At 36.3% G+C, this 27,502-nt stretch overlaps 1 protein-coding gene across 4 annotated transcripts in view; it reads right to left on the bottom strand.

The window, feature by feature from the left end:
• The window catches only part of OPHN1 (oligophrenin 1), a 629,407-nt gene that overhangs the window by 441,841 nt on the left and 160,064 nt on the right, over positions 1-27,502 (bottom strand). For all 4 annotated transcript variants that reach the window (XM_005899246.2, XM_070365372.1, XM_070365370.1 and 1 more), the window contains exon 3: positions 8,696-8,791. In XM_005899246.2, coding sequence (XP_005899308.1) covers positions 8,696-8,791 — 96 coding nt within the window. The remainder of the gene's footprint in view (positions 1-8,695; positions 8,792-27,502) is intronic.

Genomic DNA, 27,502 nt, shown 5'->3' with positions numbered 1-27,502 from the left:
CGGTACAAATTATATGGAGGCAAAATTGTTCTCTAGCTGTCAACCTGTAAAAACAAACAAGTTATGTGCTTCCAAAATACAATGATGGGACATGCATAAGATAGACATTCCCGCTCCAAAAGGGAAAAAGCCAAGAAGGACAGAGTGATAGGTCCCAAGCAAGCCCAAAATCTAGCAAGGCAAGTTCCATGCGATCTTAAGTTTTGCGAATAAATCTCTTTGGCTGTATTTTCCACATTCTCTTTCTTTTCTTTTTTTATTTTTTTATTTTAATTGGAGGCTAATTACTTTATAATATTGTAGTGGTTTTTGCCATACATTCACATGAATCAGCCATGTGTGTACATGTGTTCCCCATCCTGAACCTCCCTCCCACCTTCCTCCCCATCCCATTCCTCAGGGTCATCCCAGTGCACCAGCCCTGAGCACCCTCTCTCATGCATTGAACCTCGACTGCCGATCTATTTCACATATGATAATATACATGTTTCAATACTATTCTCTCAGTCATCCCACCCTCGCCTTCTCCCACAGAGTGCAAAAGTCTGTTCTTTACATCTGTGTCTCTTTTGCTGTCTCGCATATAGGATCATTATCATCTTTCTAAATTCCATATATATGCATGTTAATCTACTGTATTGGTGTTATTTTTCTGACTTACTTCACTCTGTATAATAGGCTGTGGTTTCATCCACCTCATTAGAACTGATTCAAATGCATTCTTTTTAATAGCTGAATAATATTCCATTGTGTCTATGTACCACAGCTTTCTTATCCATTTATCTGCCAATGGACATCTAGATTGCTTCCATGTCCTAGCTATTATAAACAGGGCTGCGATGAACATTGAGGTACATGTGTATCTTCCAATTCTTGTTTCCTCGGTGTGTATATGCAGCAGTGGAATTGCTGGGTTGCATGGCAGTTCTACTTCCAGTTTTTGAAGGAATCTCCACACTGTTCTCCATAGTGGCTGTACTAGTTTGCATTCCCTCCAACAGTGTAAGAGGGTTCCTTTTTTCTGTACCCTCTCTAGCATTTACTATTTGTAGACTTTTGGATAGCAGCCATTCTGACTGGCATAAAATGGTACCTCACTGTGGTTTTGATTTGCATTTCTCTGATAATGAGTGATGTTGAGCATCTTTTCATGTGTTTGTTAGCCATCTGTATGTCTTCTTTGGAGAAATGTCATTTAGTTCTTTGGCTCATTTTTTGATTTGGTTACTTATTTTTCTGAAACTGAGCTGAAGGAGTTGTTTGTATATTTTTGAGATTAATTCTTTGTCAGTTACTTCATTTGCTGCTATTTTCTCCCATTCTGAAGGCTCTTTTCACCTTTCTTATAGTTTCTTTCATTGTGCAAAAGCTTTTAGGTTTAATTAGGTCCCATTTGTTTATTTTTGCTTTTATTTCCTTTATTCTGGGAGGTGGGTCATAGAGGATCCTGCTGTGATTTATATCAGAGTGTTTTGCCTATGTTTTCCTCTAGAAGTTTTATAGTTTCTGGTCTTACATTTAGATCTTTAGTCCATTTTCAGTTTATTTTTTGTGTATGGTGTTAGAAAGTATTCTAGTTTCATTCTTTTACAAGTGGTTGACCAGTTTTCCCAGCACTTCTTAAAGAGATTATCTTTTCTCCATTGTATATGCTTGCCTCCTTTGTCAAAGATAAGGTGTCCATAGTTGCATGGATTTATCTCTGGGCTTTCTATTTTGTTCCATTGATCTATGTTTCTGTCTTTGTGCCAGTACCATACTGTCTTGATGACTGCAGCTTTGTAGTATAACCTGAAGTAGGGCAAGTTGATCCCTCCAGTGCCATTCTTCTTTCTCAAGATTACTTTGGCTATTCAAGGTTTTTTGTATTTCCATACAAATTATGAAATTATTTGTTCTAGTTCTGTGAGAAATACCATTGGTAGCTTGATAGGGATTGCATTGAATTTACAGATTGCTTTGGGTAGTATACTCATTTTCACTATGTTGATTCCTGCACTCCAAGAACACGGTATATTTCTCCAACTAGTTGTTTCCTCTTTGATTTCTTTCATCAGTGTTTTATAGTTTTCTATATATAGGTCTTTTATTTCTTTAGGTAGATATATCCCTAAGTATTTAATTATGTTCATTGCAATGGTGAATGGAATTGTTTCCTTAATGTCTCTTTCTATTTTCTCATTGTTAGTGTATAGGAATGCAAGGGATTTCTGTGTGTTAATTTTATATCCTGAAAATTTACTACATTCATTGATTAGCTCTAGTAATCTTCTGGTGGAGTCTTTAGGGTTTTTTATATAAAGGATCATGTCATCTGCAAATAGTAAGAGTTTTACTTCTTCTTTTCCAATCTGGATTCATTTCTTTTTCTTCTCTGATTGCTATGGCTAAAACTTCCAAAACTATGTTGAATAGAAGTGGTGAGAGTGGGCACCCTTTTCTTGTTCCTGACTTTAGGGGAACTGCTTTCAATTTTTCACCATTGAGGATAATGTTTGCTGTGGGTTGGTCATATATAGCTTTTATTATGTTGAGGTATGTTCCTTCTATTCCTGCTTTCGGGAGGGTTTTTTTTTTGTTTTTAATCATAAATGGATGTTGAATTTTGTCAAAGGCTTTCTCTGCATCTACTGAGAAAATCATATGGTTTTTAATCTTTTAATTTGTTAATGTGGTATATTACATTGATTGATTTGCAAATATTGAAGAATCCTTGCATCCCTGGGATAAAGCCCACTTGGTCATGATGCATGATCTTTTTAATATGTTGTTGGATTCTGTTTGCTAGAACTTTGTTAAAGATTTTTGCATCTATGTTCATCAGTGATATTGGCCTGTAGTTTTCTTTTTTTGTGGTATCTTTGTCTGGTTTTGCTATTAGGGTGATGGTGGCCTCATAGAATGAGTTTGGAAGTTCACATTCCTCTGCAATTTTCTGGAAGAGTTTGAGTAGGATAGGTGTTAGCTCTTCTCTAAATTTTTGGTAGAATTCAGCTGTGAAGCCGTCTGGTCCTGGGCTTTTGTTTGTTGGAAGATTTCTGATTACAGTTTAAATTTCTATGCTTGTGATAGGTCTGTTAAGATTTTCTATTTCTTCCTGGTTCAGTTTTGGAAAGTTGTACTTTTCTAAGAATTTGTCCATTTCTTCCAAGCTGTCTGTTTTATTGGCATATAGTTACTGATAGTAGTCTCTTATGATCCTTTGTATTTCTGTATTGTCTGTTGTGATTTCTCCATTTTCATTTCTAATTTTGTTGATTTGATTCTTCCTTTATAATTTGATGACTCTGGCTAATGGTTTGTCCATTTTATTTATCTTCTCAAAGAATCAGCATTTAGCTTTCTTAATTTTGGCTATGCCCTCCTTTGTTTCTTTTGCATTTATTTCTGCCCTAATTTTTATGATTTCTTTCCTTATACTAACCCTGGGGTAGTTCATTTCTTATTTTTCTAGTTGCTTTAGGTGTACAGTTAGGTCTTTTATTTGATGTTTCTCCTGTTTCTTGAGGTAAGCTTGTATTGCTATGAACCTTCCCCTTAGCACTGTTTTTACTGAATCCCATAGATTTTGCATAATTTTGTTTTCATTTTCATTCATTTTTATGCATATTTTTATTTCTTTTTTTATTTCTTCTGTGATTTGTTGGTTATTCAGAAGCGTGTTTTTTAGCTTCTATATGTTTGTATTTTTAACAGTTTTTTTCCTGTAGTTGACATCTAATCTTACTGCATTGTGATCAGAAAAGATGTTTGAGATGGTTTCAATTTTCTTGAATTTACCAAGGCTAGATTTATGGCCCAGGATGTGATCTATCCTGGAGAAGGTTCCATGTGTGCTTTAGAAAAAGGTGAAATTCATTGTTTTAGGGTGAAATATGATATCGATATCAATTAGGTCTAACTGGTCCATTGTATCATTTAAAGTTTGTGTTTCCTTGCTAATTTTCTGTTTAGTTGATCTATTCATAGGTGTGAGTGGGGTATTAAAGTCTCCCAGTATTATTGTGTTCCTGTTAATTTCCCCTTTCATACTTGTTAGCATTTGTCTTACATATTGCAGTGCTCCTATGTTAGGTGCATATATATTTATAATTGTTATATCTTCTTCTTGGACTGATCCTTTAATCATGATGTAGTGTCCTTCTTTGTCTCTTTTCGTGGCCTTTATTTCAAACTCTATTTTATCTGATATGAGTATTGTTACTCCTGCTTTTTTTTGGTCTCCATTTGCATGAAATATCTTTTTCCAGCCCTTCACTTTCAGTCTGCATGTGTCCCTAAGTTTGAGGGATGATTACTGCAGCCATGAAATTAAAAGATGCTTGCTCCTTGGAAGAAAAGCTATGACCAATCTAGACTTCATATTCAAAAGCTGAGACATTACTTTGCCAACAAGTGTCCATCTAGTCAAAGCTATGGTTTTTCCAGTAGTCATGTATGGATGTGAGAGTTGGACTATAAAGAAAGCTGAGTGCCAAAGAATGATGTTTTTGAACTGTGGTGTTGGAGAAGACTCTTGAGAGTCACTAGGACTGTAAGGAGATCCAACCAGTTCATCCTAAAGGAAATCAGTCCTCTATATTCATTGGAAGGACTGATGCTGAATCTGAAACTCCAATACTTTGGCCACCTGATGTGAAGAACTTACTCATTGGAAAAGACCCTGATGCTGGGAAAGATTGAAGGCAGGAGAAGGGGAAGACAGAAGAGGAGATGGTTGGATGGCATCACCAACTCGATGGACATGAGTTGGAATAAGCTCCGGGAGTTTGTGTTGGACAGGGATGCCTGGCATGCTGCAATCCATTGGATCGCAAAGAGTCAGACACAATTGAGTGACTGAATTGAACTGAACTGAACTGAACTGAACTGAACTGAAGCATGTGTATGTGTGCTCAGTTAGTTGCTCAGTGGTGTCTAACTATTTGTGACCCCATGAACTGTAGCCCTCCAGGCTCCTCTGTCCATTTAATTTTCCAAGCAAGAACACTGGAGTGAGATGCCATTTTTCTACCCCATGAGATCTTCCTGAGTCAGGGATTAAACCCGTGACCCTTGCATTGACAGGCAGATTCTTTACCACTGCACCACCTGGGAAGTGCAATAGTGTTTTCTTCCAAATAAATTTCCTCATTTTTCGTAATATGGACAAATCTTTAAGTTATGGTTCCTTTCTCCTTAAAAATTTTACCTTATGTTCATTTCTTTCCTCTTACATTTTAGTATAAGTAGCCAGGGGAAACCAAACCTCTCTCTTAATACTTGCTTAGAAATGGCATAAGCCAAATTTTCAAGTTGCTTACAAGTTTTGCCTTTCACAGAACACTAGAATACAAAAAAATGTAGCCTAGTATTTGTTTTTTTATAACAAGGATCACCTTTTCTCCATTGTCTAATAACATGTTCCTCATTTTTGTCTGCGACTTCATCAAAATGGACCCTACCATCTATATTCTACCAATATTTCATGCATGATTACTTAAGTATTCTCTAAGAATACTGAAGCTTTCTCTACCCTCTCTCTTCTTTCATAGCTCTCTCCAGAATCATCCTTAAAATTCTACTCACAGCAATCTAGGCTTTCTATAGCATGCACCTTAAAACTTTTCCAGCCTCTGTCCATTATCCAGTTCCAAAGCCACTTCCACATTTTCAGGTATTCATTATAGCAACACCCTCCAAATCTCAGTACAAATTCCTGATTTTTTTTTTTTTTTGAGTTCAGGATGCTATTGGGAAATACCATAGACTGGGTGGGCTTATTTATTTCACACAGTTCTGCAGGTTAAAAGTCTGATATCAAAGTCAGTTTCTCATGAGCATTCTCTTCCAGGCTACAGACTACCAACTTCTCACTGTATCCTCACATGATAGAAAGTGTGTGAGAGAGTGCTCTAGAATCTGTTTTCTTTTCCCTCTATCTTTTTTTAAAAAAATTTAATTGAAGGATAATTGCTTTACAGAATTTTGTGGTTTTCTGTCATACATCATCAAGAATCAGCCCCCTGTACACCCATGTCCCCTCCCTCGAGAACCTCCCTCCCATTTCCCTCCCCACACCAGCCTTCTAGACTGTCACAGAGATAAGGATACTAATACCACTCATGAGGGCTTCACCTTCATGACCTAATTAACTCCCAAAGAACCCACCTCCTACTACTGTCACATTGGAGGTTAGAATTTCAACATATCACTTTGTGGAGATACAAAAACATTCAGTCTATTAAAAAGTATAAAGTAGTCAAACCTTATATTAACAATGATTAAATAGCTAACATTTCTTTAGACAATGTGAACACTTGGCAATGATTACCTCACTCCCATTTTACAGATGAGAAATGTTACACTCATAGAGGTGAAGTTACTTGCCAAGATTACATAACTAATACGTCGAGAAACTAGAGTTCAAACTTGGGCTATCAAACCCTCACAATATTAATCTTTAAATAAACCATGCCCTCAGACCAAGATAGATATGCAGAAGTAGAATGAAGTGGCATGAGTAAAGAAATAATCCAAATACAAATGTCTGTCTCACTAGCTATACTGCCACATTCATGCAAAGTATTAGTCATCAACATCATAAAAATATCCATTGCAGTGTTATTTATAATCATGAAAAATTAGAGATAAGCCAAATTTCTAACAATAGTTAAACAGCATGTAAAGTATAGCTCCTATAATAATGAATCTCAAATGCATCCATTACTCATTCATTCAACAAACATGTATTGAGTATCTACTATATGCTAGGTACTCCTCTACATGCTAGGGAAATGGAAATGACTGAAACAATGTCCTTGTCCTACGCTACCATGAAGCATTCAAAGATTTTTAAATGATATGAGAAAATGCTTGATGAAATATTAGATTAAAATTATATAAAATTATGTATTTATGTATTTATATAATATTACATAATTATGTAATTATGTATTTAAAATTATGTATGAACTAAATTACATACACACAAAACAGTTTTATGTTGAAATACCTTATTAGTATAGGTAATTTCATATTTTATACACATATATTATTCATATTTACTGCACAAGCATTCAATATAATAATAATACATTTCTATATTTTATTTCTTGGGTTCATACACATAATTATTTCAGTGGCATTAGATCATTCATAATAGTTCTGTGCTCTCATCTAGCAAATGTTTTGCACTGACTCTTTAAATCAGTGGTTACAAAACTTTTTTTAAATGGCCAGACAGCAAATATTTGAGGCTCTGAAAACCATGTAGTCTCTGCAACTACTACTCAATGCTGTTATAATACAAAACCACCCATAAACAATATTTAACTGTATTTCAGTTAAGTCTGTGGGCCATATTTTGCCACATGGACTGTAGCCCACCAGCCTCTTCTGTCCATGGGATTTTCCAGTATTCCAGTAAGAATACTAGAGTAGGTTGCCATTTCCTTCTCCAGGGGACCTTCCTGACCCAGGGATTGAACCTGCATCTCCTACGATGACAGTCTCCTGCACTGCAGGCAGATTCTTTACCAGGGAAGACTTACACTTTGCTGATACTACTTTAACTTCATAACTGACAGAAACACAAAGCTCTTTTTATTTCCACTGTTCAATTTCCTAATTATAACATCTTTGAGAGATACATATTAACCACATTTTACAGAGGAAAACACTAAGGCAAGTCCTTAAATTAAGTTCCCAAGGGAGATGTCAAATCTCCTGTTGCCTGAAAAGTATACATATATAAATGCTAATATTAAACTTTCTAGGGGATTTGTTCTTTAGAAGAACCTTATTCTGAATTATTTGGGGAAATAAACCAAGAAACTAATTTTAATTCTTCACCAAAAAATATATGTTTTCATGTGTTTTGCTCAGTCGTATCCAATTTTGTGATCCCATGAACTGTAGCCCACCAGGCTCCTCTGTTCATGGAATTTTTCAGGCAAGAATAGTGGAATGGTTTACCATTTCCTTCTTCAGGGGATATTCTTGACTTAGGGATCAAACCTGCATCTCCTGCATTGGCAAGTGGATTCTTTACCACTGTGCCTCCTGGGAAACCCATTTTCATGTTTTAGATTTTTTTAAAGAAAATTCCCCTGCAGACTGAGTCAAAGACCTAAATGGAAGCTTAAGGGATATTTTTTAAATATATTTTATTTATTTATTTTTGGTTGTGCTAGGTCTTTCTTTCTGTGTATAGGCTTTCTCTCATTGTGGTGAGCAGGGGCTATTCTTCATTGTGGTACATGGGCTTCTCATTGTGGGGACTTCTCTTGTTGTGGAGCACACGCTCTAGGAGCACAGGCTTCAGTAGGTACAGCACATGGGCTCAGTAGTTGTGGCTCACAGGCTCTAGAACGTGGGCTCAGTAGTTGCAGCACATGGCCCTGTTGCTCCAAGGCTTGTGGAATCTTCTGGGACCAGGGATCGAACCCATATTCCCTGCCTTGGCAGGCAGATTCTTATCCACTATACCACCAGGGAAGTCCAAAGGGATATCTTTTGATTGCTTTTGTATAAGGAAGAAATGGGACTAGGAGGGAATGTTTCTTTATGTTTCTTGAGCAGTCTCCCAGGAACTTAGGACAACAGGTGACAAAGGGGGATCAAAGATTCCCAAGTTCTATATATTCACCAAGGAGGCTGTTTTTTCTCAGACCTGCCTTGAGAGTTACATGGCCACAAATAGCTGAAGACTTACCAATGTTAATCTCGTCATCAGTCAGCGTATCTCCAATGAAATCAAACTGAAAGGACTGCAATGTCTGAGAAAATTTCTGAACAGCAGAGGAATAATCTGCAAAGGAAGGAAAATGGGAGAAATGGTCAATGCTTCAGCCTTTTGCCTGATTTCCTCATCTCTGTTAGGACAGACAGGAGAAAAAGGAAAGTGCTCCCAGCAGGCAGCAAATTGCATTGGAAGACGTTAAATAAAAGATCAGACCTTCCACAGAAGATTTGAGCAACTAAAATCACATATTAAAGATGAAGTAGGGCAGTTTAGTGAAGTCCTCTGTTTAAGTTATTGGACATTCTTTTCCTCAGTCCCTGTCCTATGTGACCGACCTGTGAGACCTAAAGCTGCTTAGTTCTACTCTTAAGAGTCTCCTTAAGCTTTTTTGAGTACCTATTATGGACAATGGACTAGATACTTTCTCAAGTCTACTAAATAAATATTCACAGTCATTTTACAAAAGAAAAAAAAAGAGCTCCAGGTTCCACAGCTAGCTGGGAGAGCTGGAACTAGAAGCCTAGTGGTCTGTCTGCCTTTCTGGGAACTTTCCTACAACCATATAAACAACACTTTAACATTTTACACATTAACCAGGTGGCTGGCAGCTTTGGTGAAGGTACTATCTGGCAGAAACACAAATTTAACTTCCTCACTGAGTATTTACTAAGGGATTTAAAATAAGGAAATTGTTTATGAAAAAATTGAGGGTGGTATGCCAGACATATGAATGTGATTTTTGGTCAATGTTTTTAAATTTTATTATACAAAAGTTTATTGATGTAAAATTAAACACTATTAGCTACCATTATGACAAATTGTCCTTATTGAAAATTTTAAAATATGACCTTCACCAAGATCTCCAGTCAAACCTCCAACTTTGTTACTCTAAGAGTATCATCATCATTTGGGAGCTTAATGGAAATACACATTCCCAGGTCACACCCCAGACCTGCTGAATCAGAAACTGCATTTTTATATAATCCCTAGGGAATTCACATGCTCTTTAGAGTTTGAAGAGCACTGCTCTCACCAACTAAAGTAACACATTAAGACCATATTCTAGGAAATATCAAGCTACTTGTAATTTTTGTTCCCCCTTTCCTATTTCTTCTTTCACTCCTTATATCACCATCCCCAATTTCATATCTATCAGATATACAACCTACAGAAAGTTTTTGATCTCACCCTAAAAGAAAGAGAGACAATACAAACAACAGTACCTATCCCTTTCAGTGAAAATCTATCATGGTTAGACTATCATGGTTAAACACAATAAAACATGCTCAAGCATTTGTTTGGAACAGATAAACCTGTAAAGAGTTTTATTATCTTTTTGTCTATGTCCTGTTTTCAGAAGTTCTTATTTTCATTATTTAGAACCTTGATCCTTTGAACACATCAATGGCAATAATAATAATAAAAATACTTCACAGAGATTGGAGACTGAAGACCAGGTTACCATGCCTTTTCAAAACTTCCACATTTTAGAATCACATTTCCACTTCAAATCTAGGCCACATAAATATGAGAGAAGTATGCATACACTGCCTTTCACATTTCATCAGCAAAGAAAAAACAAAACTGGTTCCATATCTGAAAACCTTTTCTTTGGCCTCTTTGGCCTCTTTGGCCAGCAGCAAAAAAATAAATAAATAAATAAACCCCAGAAGTTCCCATGCACTCTGCTCGACTCTGGGAAATTAAATATAATATTCATTATATTGCTCTTTCACAAATACCAGGATTTCATAAATTGAGCTAAGCTAAGTAGAGTTATAAATGACTTCTCATTTAGAATTATATGAATATTTAAAAAACCACAAATATTACAATTTTCAACATTTACAGTATTTTGTAAGTAAAGGCATGGAGTGAGAAAGGAGTTACATTCATTCCCATTTTCATTATTTGCACCAACACTCTTCTCCAGATTTCTGGGACTTCAAAACACTACCCTTATATCTGCACAGAGCTTGAAAAGGTTTATGAAAGGCTCTGCACAAATACCTTTCATTTACCCTCCCCAAGTATCTAAATATTGGTATTACCATCCTCACCTTAAAAACAAACCCAGAAAATGAGACAATGCAGCAAGTCACATGCACAAAAATACAAACATAAATTAACAGCTCTTCATGAAAACAGTGTCTCATTTATTTGGCCTCTGTACTGAGGGAAGTGCCAGGAAAGACTCATATTTTAGATAAAACTGTTGGGAAATTTCTTGACTACAAAAAATCAACAGATAACCTAGAAAGACTTGTCATGGAAAGGACATTTATTTTCTTATCATTCTAAAGTTCACTGTATCACTGCAAACCATGTAATGGGTATATCCTCCCTGATATTTATTTATTTATTTATTATATCCTCCCTGATATTTCCCCATCCCCACCCAAAAAGCCACTCTCTCATAATTTTTCAAACTGTCTTTGTCGGTTCTCTCTCCATCAACTACTTATTTATTCATGTGTCTTCTATAATGTTTTACCCTCATCTTTTTCTAATTCATTTAAGAATGTAGTTGAATAGGGCCTATGAGGCAATTGAAGTTTAATGGGAAAGAGGTAGAACATAAATGGGATTGATTAGTTAATAATTAATTTATGCTACACAGATTACAATTTGTTTTGAGAAATCTGTATGCAGGTCAGGACACAACAGTTACAACTGGACATGGAACAACAGACTGGTTCCAAATAGGAAAAGGAGTACATCAAGGCTGTATATTGTCATCCAACTCATTTAACTTATATGCAGAGTACATCATGAGAAACACTGGACTGGAAGAAACACAAGCTGGAATCAAGATTGCCGGGAGAAACATCAATAACCTCAGATATGCAGATGACACTACCCTTATGGCAGAAAGTGAAGAGGAACTCAAAAGCCTCTTGATGAAAGTGAAAGTGGAGAGTGAAAAAGTTGGCTTAAAGCTCAACATTCAGAAAAGGAAGATCATGGCATCCGGTCCCATCACTTCATGGGAAATAGATGGGGAAACAGTGGAAACAGTGTCAGACTTTATTTTTCTGGGCTCCAAAATCACTGCAGATGGTGACTGCAGCCATGAAATTAAAAGACGCTTACTCCTTGGAAGGAAAGTTATGACCAATCTAGATAGCATATTCAAAAGCAGAGACATTACTTTGCCAACAAAAGTCCATCTAGTCAAGGCTATGGTTTTTCCTGTGGTCATGTATGGATGTGAGAATTGACTGTGAAGAAGGCTGAGCGCCGAAGAATTGATGCTTTTGAACTGTGGTGTTGGAGAAGACTCTTGAGAGTCCCTTGGACTGCAAGGAGATCCAACCAGTCCATTCTGAAGATCAGCTCTGGGATTTCTTTGGAGGGAATGATGCTGAAGCTGAAATTCCAGTCCTTTGGCCACCTCATGGGAAGAGTTGACTCATTGGAAAAGACTCTGATGCTGGGAGGGATTGGGGGCAGGAGGAGAAGGGGACAACAGAGGATGAGATGGCTGGATGGCATCACTGACTCAATGGACGTGAGTCTGAGTGAACTCCGGGAGTTGGTGATGGACAGGGAGGCCTGGCGTGCTGCGATTCATGGGGTCGCAAAGAGTCGGACATGACTGAGCGACTGAACTGAACTGATACTTTTCTACAGAATTATACAGAATATCTTCTTTTATTTCTAACTTGTTTAAGTCTGCACAATGTCTTGGTAATTTATTAACCTGTAATTCATTCTTTTTGTTGATAAGTGGTATCACATTGCATAAATATACCATAATTCATTTATTCACCTATTCAGGAACATTTGCAATGTTTCTTGCTTTTTATTATTGTGAATAAAAACTGTTATAAATGCTCATGTAAAAGTCTTTCTGGTTCATATGCTTTCACTTCTCCCAAGGAGTCCACTCTAGGAGTGCAATGAATGGTTAATTGGTAAGTGCCTATTAATTAAACTATACAAGAAAAGGTCAAACTGTCTTCCAAAACAATTGTACCATTTTGTATTCCTATTAACAACATATGAGAATTTCAGTTGATCCACACTTTCCAGCATCTGGTTACTTCTGCATATTAATTTTAGTTATTCTAATGGGCATATAGTGGTATTTAACATGCTTTACTTTGCATTTTCCTGATGACTAATGGTGATGAGTATCTTATCATATACTTATTGGGCATTTGTCATATTTTTTTCATGAAGGGTCTGTTCAAACTTCTGACTGTTTTATAATTATGTTGCTTGTTTTATTATTGAGCTATAAAATTTCTTTATATATTTTGGATATAAGTTTTTTGTACATATATATATATATGTATCTCAGATACTATTTAAATTAACTAAAGTTTTAACAATCTGAGGGCTGCCTATTGAAGAAAAATGAGTGAATTTTGATTTAAAAACCAGCGAACTTTTTCATATATAAAGTTACCCTAATCAAATCACCTTCTTTCCAGCTCTGTAATAACCACCGAAAACCAACAGCCTCATAACTATAGTAGCTAGGAAATCAACAGTTTAGCAGCCACTGGAGAAGGCAGAAGGGTGTTAGAGGTTCACAAAGCCCCACTCTCAGAAAATTATCACTATTTGTCCAGTTTGACAGGTATAGAAAGCTCCATTCTTAGAGTTTATCTTTGCTTGCCTTAACCCAAAGTTTAGTCTCTGTAAACAATGCTGCCATTGGAGCATTTATCAAAAACAATTATCTGAAATCATTTAAGACTATGATGACCTAGGGCAATGTACAAATTGGAGTTATAAAGAGATGGACCAAAACACTTAGTTAAATAAGGGGGTGGGGGTGACAGATTAGAGAATGACATGTCCAAAGGGGTCTTAACAAAGATTCAAACTCTTCCTAGAAATCTAGAAAGACACGTTCATGCAAAGAAAAATATGCACACTCTGGGTTGTGTGTTTGCCCATGAAAGAATTCTCTTTCTCTTCTGCCTGAATTTGAGGCCTATATAAGCTGGAAGAGAGTAGTAAGGAAGAGTTGTAAATTTACTGGCTGAATATATAAGAAATGCCTCAACACATACGAAAGCCCTTTGGCAAAGCTTGGAGACTTACAGGTTCAAATTATTTCATAAATTCACTGCCCAAACATTAGCTGAACACTAAGCTAACCTATCAAAGGCTTCAGTGTCTTCGCACAACAAAAACTACAGACTTTAAAACAGAAATAGTCCAGGAGTTCAAAATACAAACAAACAACAACAGTCACTTACAACAAACCCTGGGGATTGGCCTATGATCTAACTTTCAGAGTTGTCACACTATATTATTTTAAATGTATCCTTTCCAACAAGAAATTTAGACACACAGAGAACACTGGCCTGTACTTAAGGGAAATAATGTTATCAAGAGAAACTATCCATGAGGAAGCCCAGACATTGGACTTACTAAAAACAAAGAATTTTAATTAGCTATTTTAAATATATTCAAAGAATTAAAGGAAACCATGCATAAATAATTAAAGGAAAGAATGAGAATAATGTGTCAACAAATAGACAATATCAATAGAGAGTTGGAGATAATTTTATAAGAACTAATTACAATTTCTGTACCTAAAAAGCACAATGACTGAAACAAAAATTTTACTACAAAGGCTCAAGGTTAAATTTGAGCAGAAATTTAAAAGAGAAAGAGTCAGTGAACTTGAAGACAGGTCAAGTGAGATAACCCAGTTTATGGAAACTGGGGGAAGGAAAAGAAAATGAAGAAAAATCAGCAAAGCCTCAGAGACCTGTGTAACACCAACCAGCATGACACTGTATAGTATGAATCCCAGAAGAGGAGAGAGAGAGAAAGGGAGAGAAAGAACATTTGCCACATTTGATGAAAAAAACTAATCTGTACTTCCATCAAGCTCAACACTTTGGAAGGAAGACAAACTCAAAGATATACACATCTAGAAACTTCACAGCCAAACTACTGAAAGAGGAAGAAAGGAAAGTTCTAAAAGAATCAAGAAAAATTGACTTATCATGCACAAGAAAGTCTCCATAAGATTAACAGCTGGCTTTTCATAAAAAATCATGAAGGCTCCCAAAGAGTGAAGTGACATAATCAAAGTTCTAGGGGGAAAAAAACTATCAAAAAATATTCTATGTCTACCAGAATTAACCTTCAAAAATTAAGAGAAAATTAAGATATTCCCATATTAACAAAAACTGAAAGAATCTGTTGCGAGCAAAAGAGCCTTACAATAAATGTTAATGGGAGTCTTCCAGGTGAAAATCAAAGAACACTAAATAGTAATTTGACCCATATGAAGAAGTAAATGGCAGCAGGAAAGGAAATATATGAAAATATAGAAGACACAGTAAATGTATTTTGTTTGTAACTGTTGTCTTTTTGTGTATAAATCAAAATAAAACTGTGTATAGAAATAATTCTAAAACAATGTTGAAGTAATTATAATATATAAATTGCAATTTATATGAAAATACTAGTGCAAAAGAAAAGGCAGGTAACACAGCTATTTTGGAGAAAAGTTTTTATAGATTAAAGAATTAGTATTTATCAATCCTACATTGTTAAGATAGCAATTGTATATCCCAGGACAACCCATAAGTAAACAGCTGAAAATATATAGTAAAATAAACAACAAACTAACTAAAATAGTGTACTAGGAATTTTTTCCACAAAAGAAGACAATAGTGAAAGAATAGAAGAATAAGAAACGTATAGCAAAAATAAGTAGCAAATGGTAGAGGTAAATCCCACCTTGTCAATATTAAATTAAACATGAATGTAGTAAAAATTCCAATTCATGAAGTGATAAAATGGATTTATAAATTAAAAATACAATGATCCAGAATCTATGGAATGCAGCAAAAGCACAAGGGAAGTTTATAACAATACAAACTTACATCAGGAAACAAGAAAAATCTCAAATAAACAATCTAAAGTTACATCTAAAGGAACAAGAAAAAAAAGAACAAACAAATCTCAGAGCTAGGAGAATGGACAAAATCATGAAAAAATTAGAGCAGAAATAAATGAAATAAAGACTGCATTTACTTTTCAATTGAGATAAAACTCAAGAAGCTAAGTTTCATTATGACTCAAAACCTGATAGACGCAGTCCTACTTCTTAAAGAGAAGAGGAACTAAAGAGCCTCTTGATGAAGGTGAATGAGGAGACTGAAAAAGCTGACATAAAACTCAACATTTAAAAAACTAAGATCACGGCATCTGGTCGCATCACGTCATGGCAAATAGATGGGAAAACAATGGAAACAGTGACAGATTTTATTTTCTTAGGCTCCAAAATCACTGCAGATGGTGACTGCAGCCATGAAATTAAAAGATGCTTGCTCCTTAGAAGAAAGGCTATGACAAACCTAGACAGAATATTAAAAGCAAAGACATCACAAAGGTCTGTATATTTAAAGCTCTGGTTTTTCCAGTAGTCATGTATGGATGTGAGATTTGGACCATAAAGAAGGCTGAGCACTGAACACTTGATGCTTTTGAATTGTGGTGCTAGAGAAGACTCTTGAGAGTCCCTTGAACAGCAAGGAGATCAAACCAGTCAATCCTAAAGGAAATCAACCCTGAATATTCATTGGAAGGATTGATGCTGAAGCTGAAGCTCCAATACTTTGGCCACTGGATATGAAGAGCCAACTCACTGGAAAAGTCCCTGATGCTGGGAAAGATTGAGGGCAGGAGGAGAAGAGGGCAACAGAGAATGAGATGGTTTGATGGCATCATCAATTCAGTGGACATGAGTTTGAGCAAACTCCAGGAGATAGTCAAGGACAGGGAAGCCTGGTGTGCTGCAGTCCCCAGGGTCACAAGGAGTCAAGACAGTACTGAGCAACTGAACTTCATCAAAAACAAGCATATTAAACAACGGAATGCCCAAGGGATTGCCAGGCTTGGTGGTTTGGGCTGCTTTCAAAAAAAAACAGTTGTTCTCTTAATATACGCCTCCCTTTATACTTACAAATTTAATAGCTTAAATGAATCCTCATATTAACATCTGTTAGTGTTGTGTAGTTTTCCAAAGCACAATGAGGTAGTGGAAAGATCACTAAGACTGGAATTTTAAATCTTGGCTCTGGAATTAATCAGCTTTGTGGGTTTGGGCAAGTAACTTCATATCTCTGGGCCTTGATTTTAAAAAATCCTCACTATTTAATAGGTACTGTGATTTGCTTTCAGTTTATACATAACCCTGTAATATCATCTATCTCAGAGAGTTATTGTGGAGATTAAGATTTCATAGCATAAAAACTAGAAATCACTTTATAAATGCAATTCTTTTTATTTTAAAATTGGGCTACTGCTGCTGCAGCTAAGTCACTTCAGTCGTGTCCAACTCTGTGCAACCCCATATACAGCAGCCCACCAGGCCCCACCATCCCTGGGATTCTCCAGGCAAGAACACTGGAGTGGGTTGCCATTTCCTCCTCCAATGCATGAAAATGAAAAGTGAAAGTGAAGTCGCCCAGTCGTGTCGGACTCTTAGCGACCCCATGGACTGCAGCCTACCAGGCTGCTCCATCTATGGGATTTTCCAGGCAAGAGTACTGGAGTGGGTTGCCATTGTAAGACAGCTATGAACATTTAATTAAAACATTTACTCTTGTCTTGTAAAAATTAAAATCGACATTTTAACTAACAGACTAATAGAACTAAATAGACATTTCTCCAAAGAAGACATACAGATGACTAACAAACACATGAAAAGATGCTCAACAACACTCATTATCAGAGAAATGCAAATCAAAACCACAATGAGGTACCATTTCACGCCAGTCAGAATGGCTGCAATCCAAAAGTCTACAAGCAATAAATGCTGGAGATAATGTGGAGAAAAGGGAACCCTCTTATGCTTTTGGTGGGAATGCAAACTAGTACAGCCACTATGGAGAACAGTGTGGAGACTCCTTAAAAAACTGGAAATAGAACTGCCATATGACCCAGCAGTCCCACTGCTGGACATACACACTGAGGAAACCAGAATTGAAAGAGACACGTGTACCCCAATGTTCATCGCAGCACTGTTTTATAATAGCCAGGACATGGAAGCAACCTAGATGCCCATCAGCAGATAAATGGATAAGAAAGCTGTGGTACATATACACAATGGAGTATCACTCAGCCATTAAAAAGAATACATTTGAATCAGTTCTAATGAGATGGATGAAACTAGAGCCTATTATACAGAGTGAAGTAAGCCAGAAAGAAAAATACCAATACAGTATACTAACGCATATATATGGAATTTAGAAAGATGGTAATGACAACCCTGTATGTGAGACGGCAAAAGAGACACAGATATATAGAACAGTCTTTTGGACTCTGTGGGAGAGGGAGGGTGACGATTTGGGAGAATGGCGTTAAAACATGTAAAATATCATATAAGAAACGAATCCCCAGTCCAAGTTCAATGCAGAATACAGGAAGCTTGGGGCTGGTGCACTGGGATGACCCAGAGGGATGGTATGGGGAGGGAGGTGGGAGGAGGCTTCAGGATGGGGAACACGTGTACACCCATGGCGGATGCATGTTGATGTATGGCAAAACCAATACAATATTGTAAAGTAAAAATAATAATAATAATAATTTTTTTTAAAAAATAGTAAATAAAATCCAATTGACGATCAGTGGCTCTTACATAAAAAATAAATAAATAAAGGATTATGGACTTGTCAAGAGAATGATAAAATATACAGAATTTCATTTCAAGTTCACAGAAATTCTGATGTCTACTTTAAGAACTCTGCAAGATAATCTTTATGGTCTCCTTTTAGCTCTCACAGCCTTGAGTGTATGATTTTGCCTCTTTTAAATAAAGAACCCACTCAGTAAGACTGATTTGACCAATAAATCCTGTTCCTAATCCAAACGCATAAAAATGCTGAGTTAAACACAACAAGTGAGTGCCTCTGTGTGTCTTTTAAAATAACCAATAGACCTGAAAAGCAAGAAAAAGAAACTCTCAAATTGTAGAAATAAAGAGGAAATCAGAACCAGAGCATAGAACAGTAGCTGAGGCCAAGTAGCCAGTGGAAGGGTATGAGAACTAGATACAGTTGATTCTCATCTTTTGCAGATTCTCTGAATGCATATTTGCCTACTTACTGACATACAATTCCTAGCAGAGATCATGAAAGTCAACATTGCTTTCTTGTTTCAACTCTCATATCATAAACAAGTATCCTTTTTGTGGTCTGTTTATTGGCATGCTTTTCGTGTTTATTCTGCTTTTTGTTGGTGATTGAGCTATTTAATATTGCCCCTAAGTATAGTGCTTAAATGTAGTCTCATGTTCATAAAAATAAGAAGGTTGTGATGTGCCTTACAGAGGAATTTCATACATTAGATAAGCTTCAGTCAGGCATGAGTTATAGTGTTATTGGTCATGAGTTCAACGTTTTTAAAAGGAAACACAAAAAAAGCAAGGTATGTATTGATCATTTGATAAATATGTTGTAACAAGAAGACTAAAGAAACCTCTGTATTTCCTCAAGGAGCAATGGTTCCGTATTCACAAAGTCAGTGTTTCTAATGACTTTAAAAAGATAATTACCATGAATAAAAAGAAGTGACTGTATGTGGGAATTGGGATTTTATCAACAAGCAGGGGTAATATTCTGTAGGAGGTAAAAGCTAGAGTGAAGTTTCTGCATGAAACCCACTGGCCTAAAATGTTGCAGGGAATACAGCAGACCGTCAAACACAGGTAAAATTAACAGTAATCAAGAACCACAAGTTTTTGTTGGTTGAGGTTCAAATTTGTACTTTGCAAATAGATTAAAAGAAATTAACTTTAAAACTGATCATGAACCCACACCAGCAAGCTCCAAGAAGTAAAGGATAACTGTCCCATTAAAGATGCCTCCAGAATCCAGGGTACATGAGGAAATTTCAAAGAACTCCCACCCAGGAGAATTCAATAGTCAAAAATTACAATTAACACTAGGAAAGTAACATGAGAGCCAAAATAAATCAGAATACTATTTTCTGAGAGAACTAGAATCACAGTACAATCTAAAAGGTATTTTAATAGGTATATTTATAATATTCAGAGATAAAGTAAAAAAATAGAATCCACGTGCAGATTATCTCAGAAGGGACAATAATCAAACATACCATTTAATAATAACCAATATAAATAATAAAATGAAGTGTTAATTTTAACATGATAAGAGAAAATAACAATCAACCTACTGGTACTGAACTGGAAAACAGATTTGAGAATATCACCCCCAGAACAGCATAGAAAAATAAACATACAGAAAATATAAAAGGAAATGAAAGAGGCAGAAAGACAAGAGGCCCTAATAAAAACAACAAAAGAAGAGAGTAAAAGGGATGGGGCAAAATGACAGGCTGGGAAACTCCAGGCTCTTAGTCCACCAGAGGAACTTCAAAACAAACAAATGAAAACAACCAGAAGCTGTCTAAACCAACTGTGTAGGAGCTCTGAGAAACGGTCAAAGGTTTATTACAACCAAGCAAAGGCTGAACCAGGAAAAATTCATATTAATTAGAAGTCCTACCTATAGCAGTCAAAGTAGAGAAAGAAATGAAAGTTATCCAAATTGGAAGGGAAGAAGAACAATTCTCACTATTTGAGGAGAACATGATATATTACATGAAGAACCCTAAATATCCACCAAAAAACAATTAGAACTAATAAATTCAGGAAGGTTACAGGATACAAGATTAACATACAGAAATCTGTTGTTTCTATACACTAATAATGCAACATCAGAAAGGGAAAGTTAAGAATATATCACTTAAAATTTCATCAAAGAGTAAAATATCTAGAAATAACCTTAACCAATGAACAGAAAGACCAATTCTCTGAAAACTATAAAACACTGATGAAGGAAATTAAAGATGATACAAAGAAATGAAAAGATAACCTGTACCCTTGAATTGGAAGAATACTGTTAAAACAGCCATAATACCCAAAGCCATCTACAGACAATGCAATCATTTTCAAAATGCCCATGACATTTTTCACAGAACTAGAGCAAACAATCCTGAAATTCTTAGGGAAACACCAAAAACCCCAATTGACAAGGAAATTTTCAGGAAAAAAAGAAAAAAATCTAGACATGTGAAAAATCCCAAACTTCAGACTATATGACAAAGCTACAGTGATCAAAACAGCACAGTACTGGCACAAAGACAGACACATAGATCAACGGAATAGAATAGAGAACCCAGAAATAAAGTCATGCACCTATTAGTCAACTAGTCTACTACAACAAAGAAAAAAGAATATACAATTAATAAAAGACAGTCTCTTCAGTAAGTGGTGCTGGGAAAACTGGACAGCTCCATGTAAAAGAATAAGGTTAGAACATTCTTCACACTATATACACAAATGCACTCAAAGTGGATTAAATATGTAAATGTAATACCTGAAACCATAAAACTCCTTGAAGAGAATATAAGCAGAACAGTCTGACATAAATGGTAGCAATATTTTTTAATCTGTCTCCTAAGACAAAAGGAATAAAGAAAAATGCACAGATGGGACCTAATTAAAATTCACAGGTTTTGCACAGCAAAGGAAACCACTGACAAAATAAAAAGACAAATTACTGAATGCAAGAAATATTTACAAATGGTGTACCTGGCAAGGGGACAGTATCTAAAATATATAAAGAGTTTACACAATTCAATATCCAAAAAATCCTAAACAGCCAAATTAAATGGGCAGAAGACATGAACAGAAACTTTTTCAAAGAAGGCACACAGATGGCTAACAGGCACATGTAAAGATGATTAACATTGCTAGTTAGTAGAGAAATACAAATCCAAACAATAATATTACCTCATTCCTGTCAGAATGGCTACAAATATATACAAATAACAAATATTAGAGAGGATGTGGAGAAAAAGGAACCCTTGTACACTGTTGGTAGGAATGTAAATTGGCAGAGCCACTATGAAAAACAGTATGGAGGTTCCTCAAAAAACTAAAAATAGAATTACCACGTGACCCAGTAATTCCACTTCTGGGTATGTATCTGGAAGAAACTAAAATACCAACTCAAAAAGATACATGCACAACATAGCAGCAACAATGAAGATATGGAAGCATCTAAGTGCCCATCAACAACCTAACCTATACAGAAGATATGGTAGGTATAAAAATACATATATACAATGAAATATTAGTCATAAAAAAGAAATTCTGCCATTTGCAGCAATGAGGATGAACCTAGGTGATATGCTTAATGAAATAAATCAGACAGAGAAGGCAAATACTGTATGATACCACTTATACATGGAATGTAAAAAAATAATAAAATGAATATATAGTAAAGCAGAATCAGATTCACAGTTATAGAAAACATACTAGTGGTTACCAGTGGGAAGAGGGAAAGCTGGAGGGGCCCATTAGAGGGATGATATGAAGAGATAAAAGCTAATATGTATAAAATAGGTAAATGACAGGATACTATATTATATAGTACAAGGAATTACAACCACAACAATCTTATGATAACTTTTAGTGGTGTACCAACTAAAAATTAAAAAAAAATTGAATCACTATGCAGTATACCTGAAACTAATATAATATTGTAAATCAACTGTACTTCAATAGAAAATTTAAAAATAAACATGAAAGTTCAATAGAATTCCTATATGTCAAAAATAAACTATTAGAAAACATAATTTAAAGGGATTGATTATAACTAAAAGAATAAGCTATCTTGAAATACATCTAAGGAAAGATGTGCATGAATTTCATGAAAAAAATTTTTAACAATATTGAAAGACATAAATGCCCCCTGATTGGGAAAATAATTATCCATTTCCAAACATGGGAAAACATGATATAATAAGGGGTCAGTCTATAAGCTTAATGCAATTATAGTGAGTAGATTTTTTATAGAACTTGATAAATGCATTCATTCAATAGAGAAGTCCCAAACCAAGAACAGTCAGGAGAATATTTAAGAAAAAGTTAGTCAGACTCTCCCTATCAATAGGTTAGACTTGTTACAAGCTATAATAATTAAGACAGTATAAGTACAAGGAGAGGCAAGTAACTAGATAGAGTAGAAATAGAAATCCCAGAAAAAGATCCACATATATATGGAAAAACAGTATATGACACAAAGAACATGACAAACTAGTGCAAAAAAAGATATGTTATTACATAAAATATATTAGGACAATTGTCTATCCATACAAAAATTTAGATACCTATTCACATTATACACAAAAGTAAAACTAGATGGATTCTAACCTAAATGTAGAGAGCAAAACTTTAACACATGTAAAAAAAAAAAGAGAGGAGGACCTTCAAGATGGCAGAGGAGTAGGATGTGGAGATCAACTTCCCCCAACAAATATATCAAAAATACATCTGCATGTGGAACAACTCCTATAGAACACCTACTGAATGCTGGCAGAATACCCCAGACTTCCAAAAAAGTAAGCTAATCTCCACACAATGGAGTAGGGAAAAAGAAATAAGAAAAAAATACAAAGGAATCAGGATGGGACCTGCACCCCTGGGAGGGAACTGTGAAGGAGGAAAATTTTCTGACACTTGGAAACCCCCTCATGGAGGAGCTTCAAAACCTCAGAGGAGAGTGCAGTAACGTGTGCAGAAGGTAAAGCAGAGAGAATTCTGCACAGAGATCAGTGCCAGACTATTATTCCCCACTCTGAAATGACTGTCTGCATGCACACCAGGGCTGGTGGGGGCTGGGTCCTGAGGCTCAGGCTTCAGAGGTCAGACCTCAGGGAGAAGACTGAGGTTGACTGCCATGAAGACTGTCTGAGGGGTATTATGAAACAGCTCAGAGAGTGCTGAAGAAAGTCTGGGGGTGCCAGAGATGCAAGAGATCTCAACGCCAGGTAGACAAGAAGGGCGGGTCAGCCAGGGATGTTCTAACTCTGTACACTCACAGATGGCAGGGCACTGCTTTCCTGAGTGCCAGATGTGGGGTGACACATGGCTGTGGTCTCTGACCTAGAGGTGGGAGCAACGACCTAGAGGTGGGAGCAACAGCCCTACCACTGCCACTGCCACTGAGTGGTGAGCAAGTGCAGGTCACTGCCCATACCCTCCTAGAAGCCTGTGCAGCCTGACATTGCTGACAGACCCATGACCTGGGGCCAGTCCCCTGGGAGAGCACACAACCCATTCTAGTCTGTACCAATTCCTGCAGGCCTCTACCAAAACAGGCATTCCTCCCAACACATCCCACATGTGTCCACCATATTCTTCCCTCTCCCTGGTCCAAGTGAGCAAGTAAGCTTTAATCAGCCACTGCATTAGCCCCCTTTTGTCTGGGTAGGGGAGGAAACAGACACCAGAGGGCAACATACAAAAAGAGACTATGCCAAAACTGAAGCTAAGAACCAGTAGCTGTGTGACCAAAGAACAGAAAGGGATTTTATTTTACTACTGCAGCCACAGGAGTAGCAGATTAAATCTCTGCAATTGGCTTCCTAACCCTGCATCTGTGAACTGTCAGAATAAATAATGAGGGTTCCCAAATTGAGGCTGTGGACATTGGGGGCAATTATGGACTTAGCAACTACAATCAGGACTAAGGTCAGATCTGAGTCTGAGCTGGTCCCAAGGTGCTCACAGCAGGTCCAGAGACTTTCCTAGAAATACTGGAGGACTTCCTAAGAAGGCAGATTAGCTGGAGATCACTGTGGTGGTGAGGACACTGACAAGAGAGGCAACAGGAAAATATTCTTACCACCACTTTGGTGGTGGTTTAGTCGCTAAGTCGTGTCTGACACTTGTGACCCCATGGACTGTAGCCCGCCGGACTCCTCTGTCCATGGGATTTTACAGGCAAGAATACTGGAGTGGATTGCCATTTCCTTCTCCAGGGGATCTTCCAACCCAGGAATCAAACCCAGGTCTCCCACACTGCAGGCAGACTCTTTACCAACTGAGCTATGAGGGAAGCCCACTACATATATACTTTTTTGTTCATTTTGTTTCATTGTTCTTTTGTTGTATTATTCTTTAATTGTTATTATTTACCTTTTCAGTTTTTATGCTTTTATTTTTTTTAATTTAATTTTATTTTATTTTTAAACTTTACAAAATTGTATTGGTTTTGCCATATTATCAACATTCATCCGCCACAGGTATACACGTGTTCCCCATCCTGAACCCTCCTCCCGCCTCCCTCCCCATACCATCCCTCTGGGTCATCCCAGTGCACCAGCCCCAAGCATCCAGTATCATGCATCGAACCTGGACTGGCAACTCGTTTCATATATGATATTATACATCCAAAAGACTTGATATTATCCAAAAGACTGTTCTATACATCAGTGTCTCTTTTGCTGTCTCACACACAGGGTTATCGTTACCATCTTTCTAAATTCCATATATATGCGTTAGTATACTGTATTGGTGTTTTTCTTCCTGGCTTACTTCACTCTGTATAATAGGCTCCAGTTTCATCCACCTCATTAGAACTGATTCAAATGTGTTCTTTTTAATGGCTGAGTAATACTCCATTGTGTATATGTACCACAGCTTTCTTATCCATTTATCTGCTGATGGACATCTAGGTTGCTTCCATGTCCTGGCTATTATAAACAGTGCTGAGATGAACATTGGGGTACACGTGTCTCTTTCAATTCTGGTTTCCTCAGTGTGTATGCCCAGCAGTGGGATTGCTGGGTCATAAGGCAGTTCTATTTCCAGTTTTTTAAGGAATCTCCACACTGTTCTCCATAGTGGCTGTACGAGTTTGCATTCCCTATGCTTTTATTTTTAAATAAATTTACTTTATTTCCTAACTCCACAGTATATTTATTACATTGCATTTTTTCCAGGTTTCTGGTTTTTTCCTTATTTTTATCGATTTTAACTATAATTTATACTTTGCTTTTGTTTTCATCTCTCTTTTATTTCTATATTTTTCCTTATTATTGTATTGATGGCTTTGTTTTATGCTTTCCTTGCAATTTTTTAATTGGCTTTCTGCTTTTCTTTAAACTTCAGTTTTGATTTTTTGCTACTTTAGTTTTTAGTGTTTGTTTCATTTATGGGTTTCCTTATTGGCTTGATTGCTCTCTTCTCTTTTGTTTCCCCTTTTGCGCTTTTCATCTTCTCTCTTTTTTTTCAGTTCTTGTCTTTTACTGAGTGTGAGTGTGTGAACTTCTTTCTGTGCTTTTGTCTGTTTAGTTTTACTTTTACCATTTCTCCTGGAGTTTTGTCTGTTTGTTCTTTTTTGTTTCTTTCTTTTTCATTCTCTTCTGTGTCATGTGGCTGGTGGGATTTACCCCAGAGATGTACTAATTCTTCAATACACAAAAATTAATACATGCGATACACCACATTAACAATGTGAAATATAAAAACCATATGATCATATATGAGAAGAGTTGACTCATTGGAAAAGACTCTGATGCTGGGAGGGATTGGGGGCAGGAGGAAAAGGGGATGACAGAGGATGAGATGGTTGGATGGCATCACCGACTCGATGGACATGAGTTTGAGTGAACTCTGGGAGTTGGTGATGGACAGGGAGGCCTGGCGTGCTACGATTCTTGGGGTCACAAAGAGTCAGACACGACTGAGTGACTGAACTGAACTGAACTGAATCATAAAATGGTTTTCTTTCTTTTCTACATCTATGAAAATACTTCCTGGATTGGCAGAAAATTTTATTTTTTAATTTTCCCAATAGCATTCATAACAGTTGTATTTTCATTATATAAAAGAAAAGGGATTTATATGTGTGTGTGTATATATATATATATATATATATGTATCTCAATGTTAAAATATCTAAATATCTAAAAGGAATAATGCTAAGTAAAAAATTAGGTTCAATGGTACTTGTTGTATGATGCCACTTGAGAAAAAAATATATATATAAAGTAATCCTAGACATATGTGTGTATATCCTAGAAATATATATGCATGTATATATATATATATATATATATCCCTAGAATATGACCAAGAAGTATAAACACACAATTCAGGGTTGTGGTTCCTTTTATTGAATACTGGTGATAGGGTTAAAAGCATATTTCACTATCTCTGTAATGTTTTGTGGAGAGAAAGAGAGCAATGAAGCAAACATGACAAAGTGTTCATCTTCAGGGGTAGATCCAAAAATCTTTTTCTATATGACTCTTTGTGCTTTTAAATTTGCATCAATAGTATAAATAGTGATGATAATAAAACAAGTAACTGGGTTTTCCCTGAGCTCCTGTGCTCTTTCCAAAGCAAGAGTTTTTTCCCTCAAGTTTCCTATATAATGTTTGTGGCAGCAGTTGGCAGTTCAGCACTCACTAACAGCCAAGGTTAGGAACATAGAGAAAACCAAAGAAAATATGAAAACTTGGCACCCAAAAAGTTGCCTGGTGTTGTCAGTACTTTTTCACTCACTGTGATTTTTGGGAGTTGTACTGAATTCCAAGTTTGGAGTGATGCCATCTGGGGGATTTCTACCTTTGTAATCCTTTATTGCAGTTATCACCAACAATACTAAGAACCTGGCTATAGGCCAGGGAAAGGTTAGACTGCTTATGTATTTAATCTGCCCCCTAAAACACAAAGAGTCCTGGGTCCTGCTTAGACTCATTAACATTTGAAAAGCTTTTCTTTCTTCAAATTTGCTGAGTACTACGCCTTTCCTGATTCCCAAGGGAAAACTCCAGTTCTGCTTGGCAAAGCCTCTGCAAAAGATTCAGTTTTTGAGAAAACAAAGGAGGAGAATTCTGGGCCAAAGAGGATAGAGGGGAAATCTTTATAACCACTCCAATATTTTTCCTACTCTAATTTTTCATTTGTAGAATTTA

This window comes from Bos mutus, chromosome X (genome assembly GCF_027580195.1).
Source record: "Bos mutus isolate GX-2022 chromosome X, NWIPB_WYAK_1.1, whole genome shotgun sequence".
Lineage (NCBI taxonomy): Eukaryota > Metazoa > Chordata > Mammalia > Artiodactyla > Bovidae > Bos > Bos mutus.
Note: the sequence above shows the minus strand (reverse complement) of the source record. Positions and strands in the feature narration are given on the sequence as shown.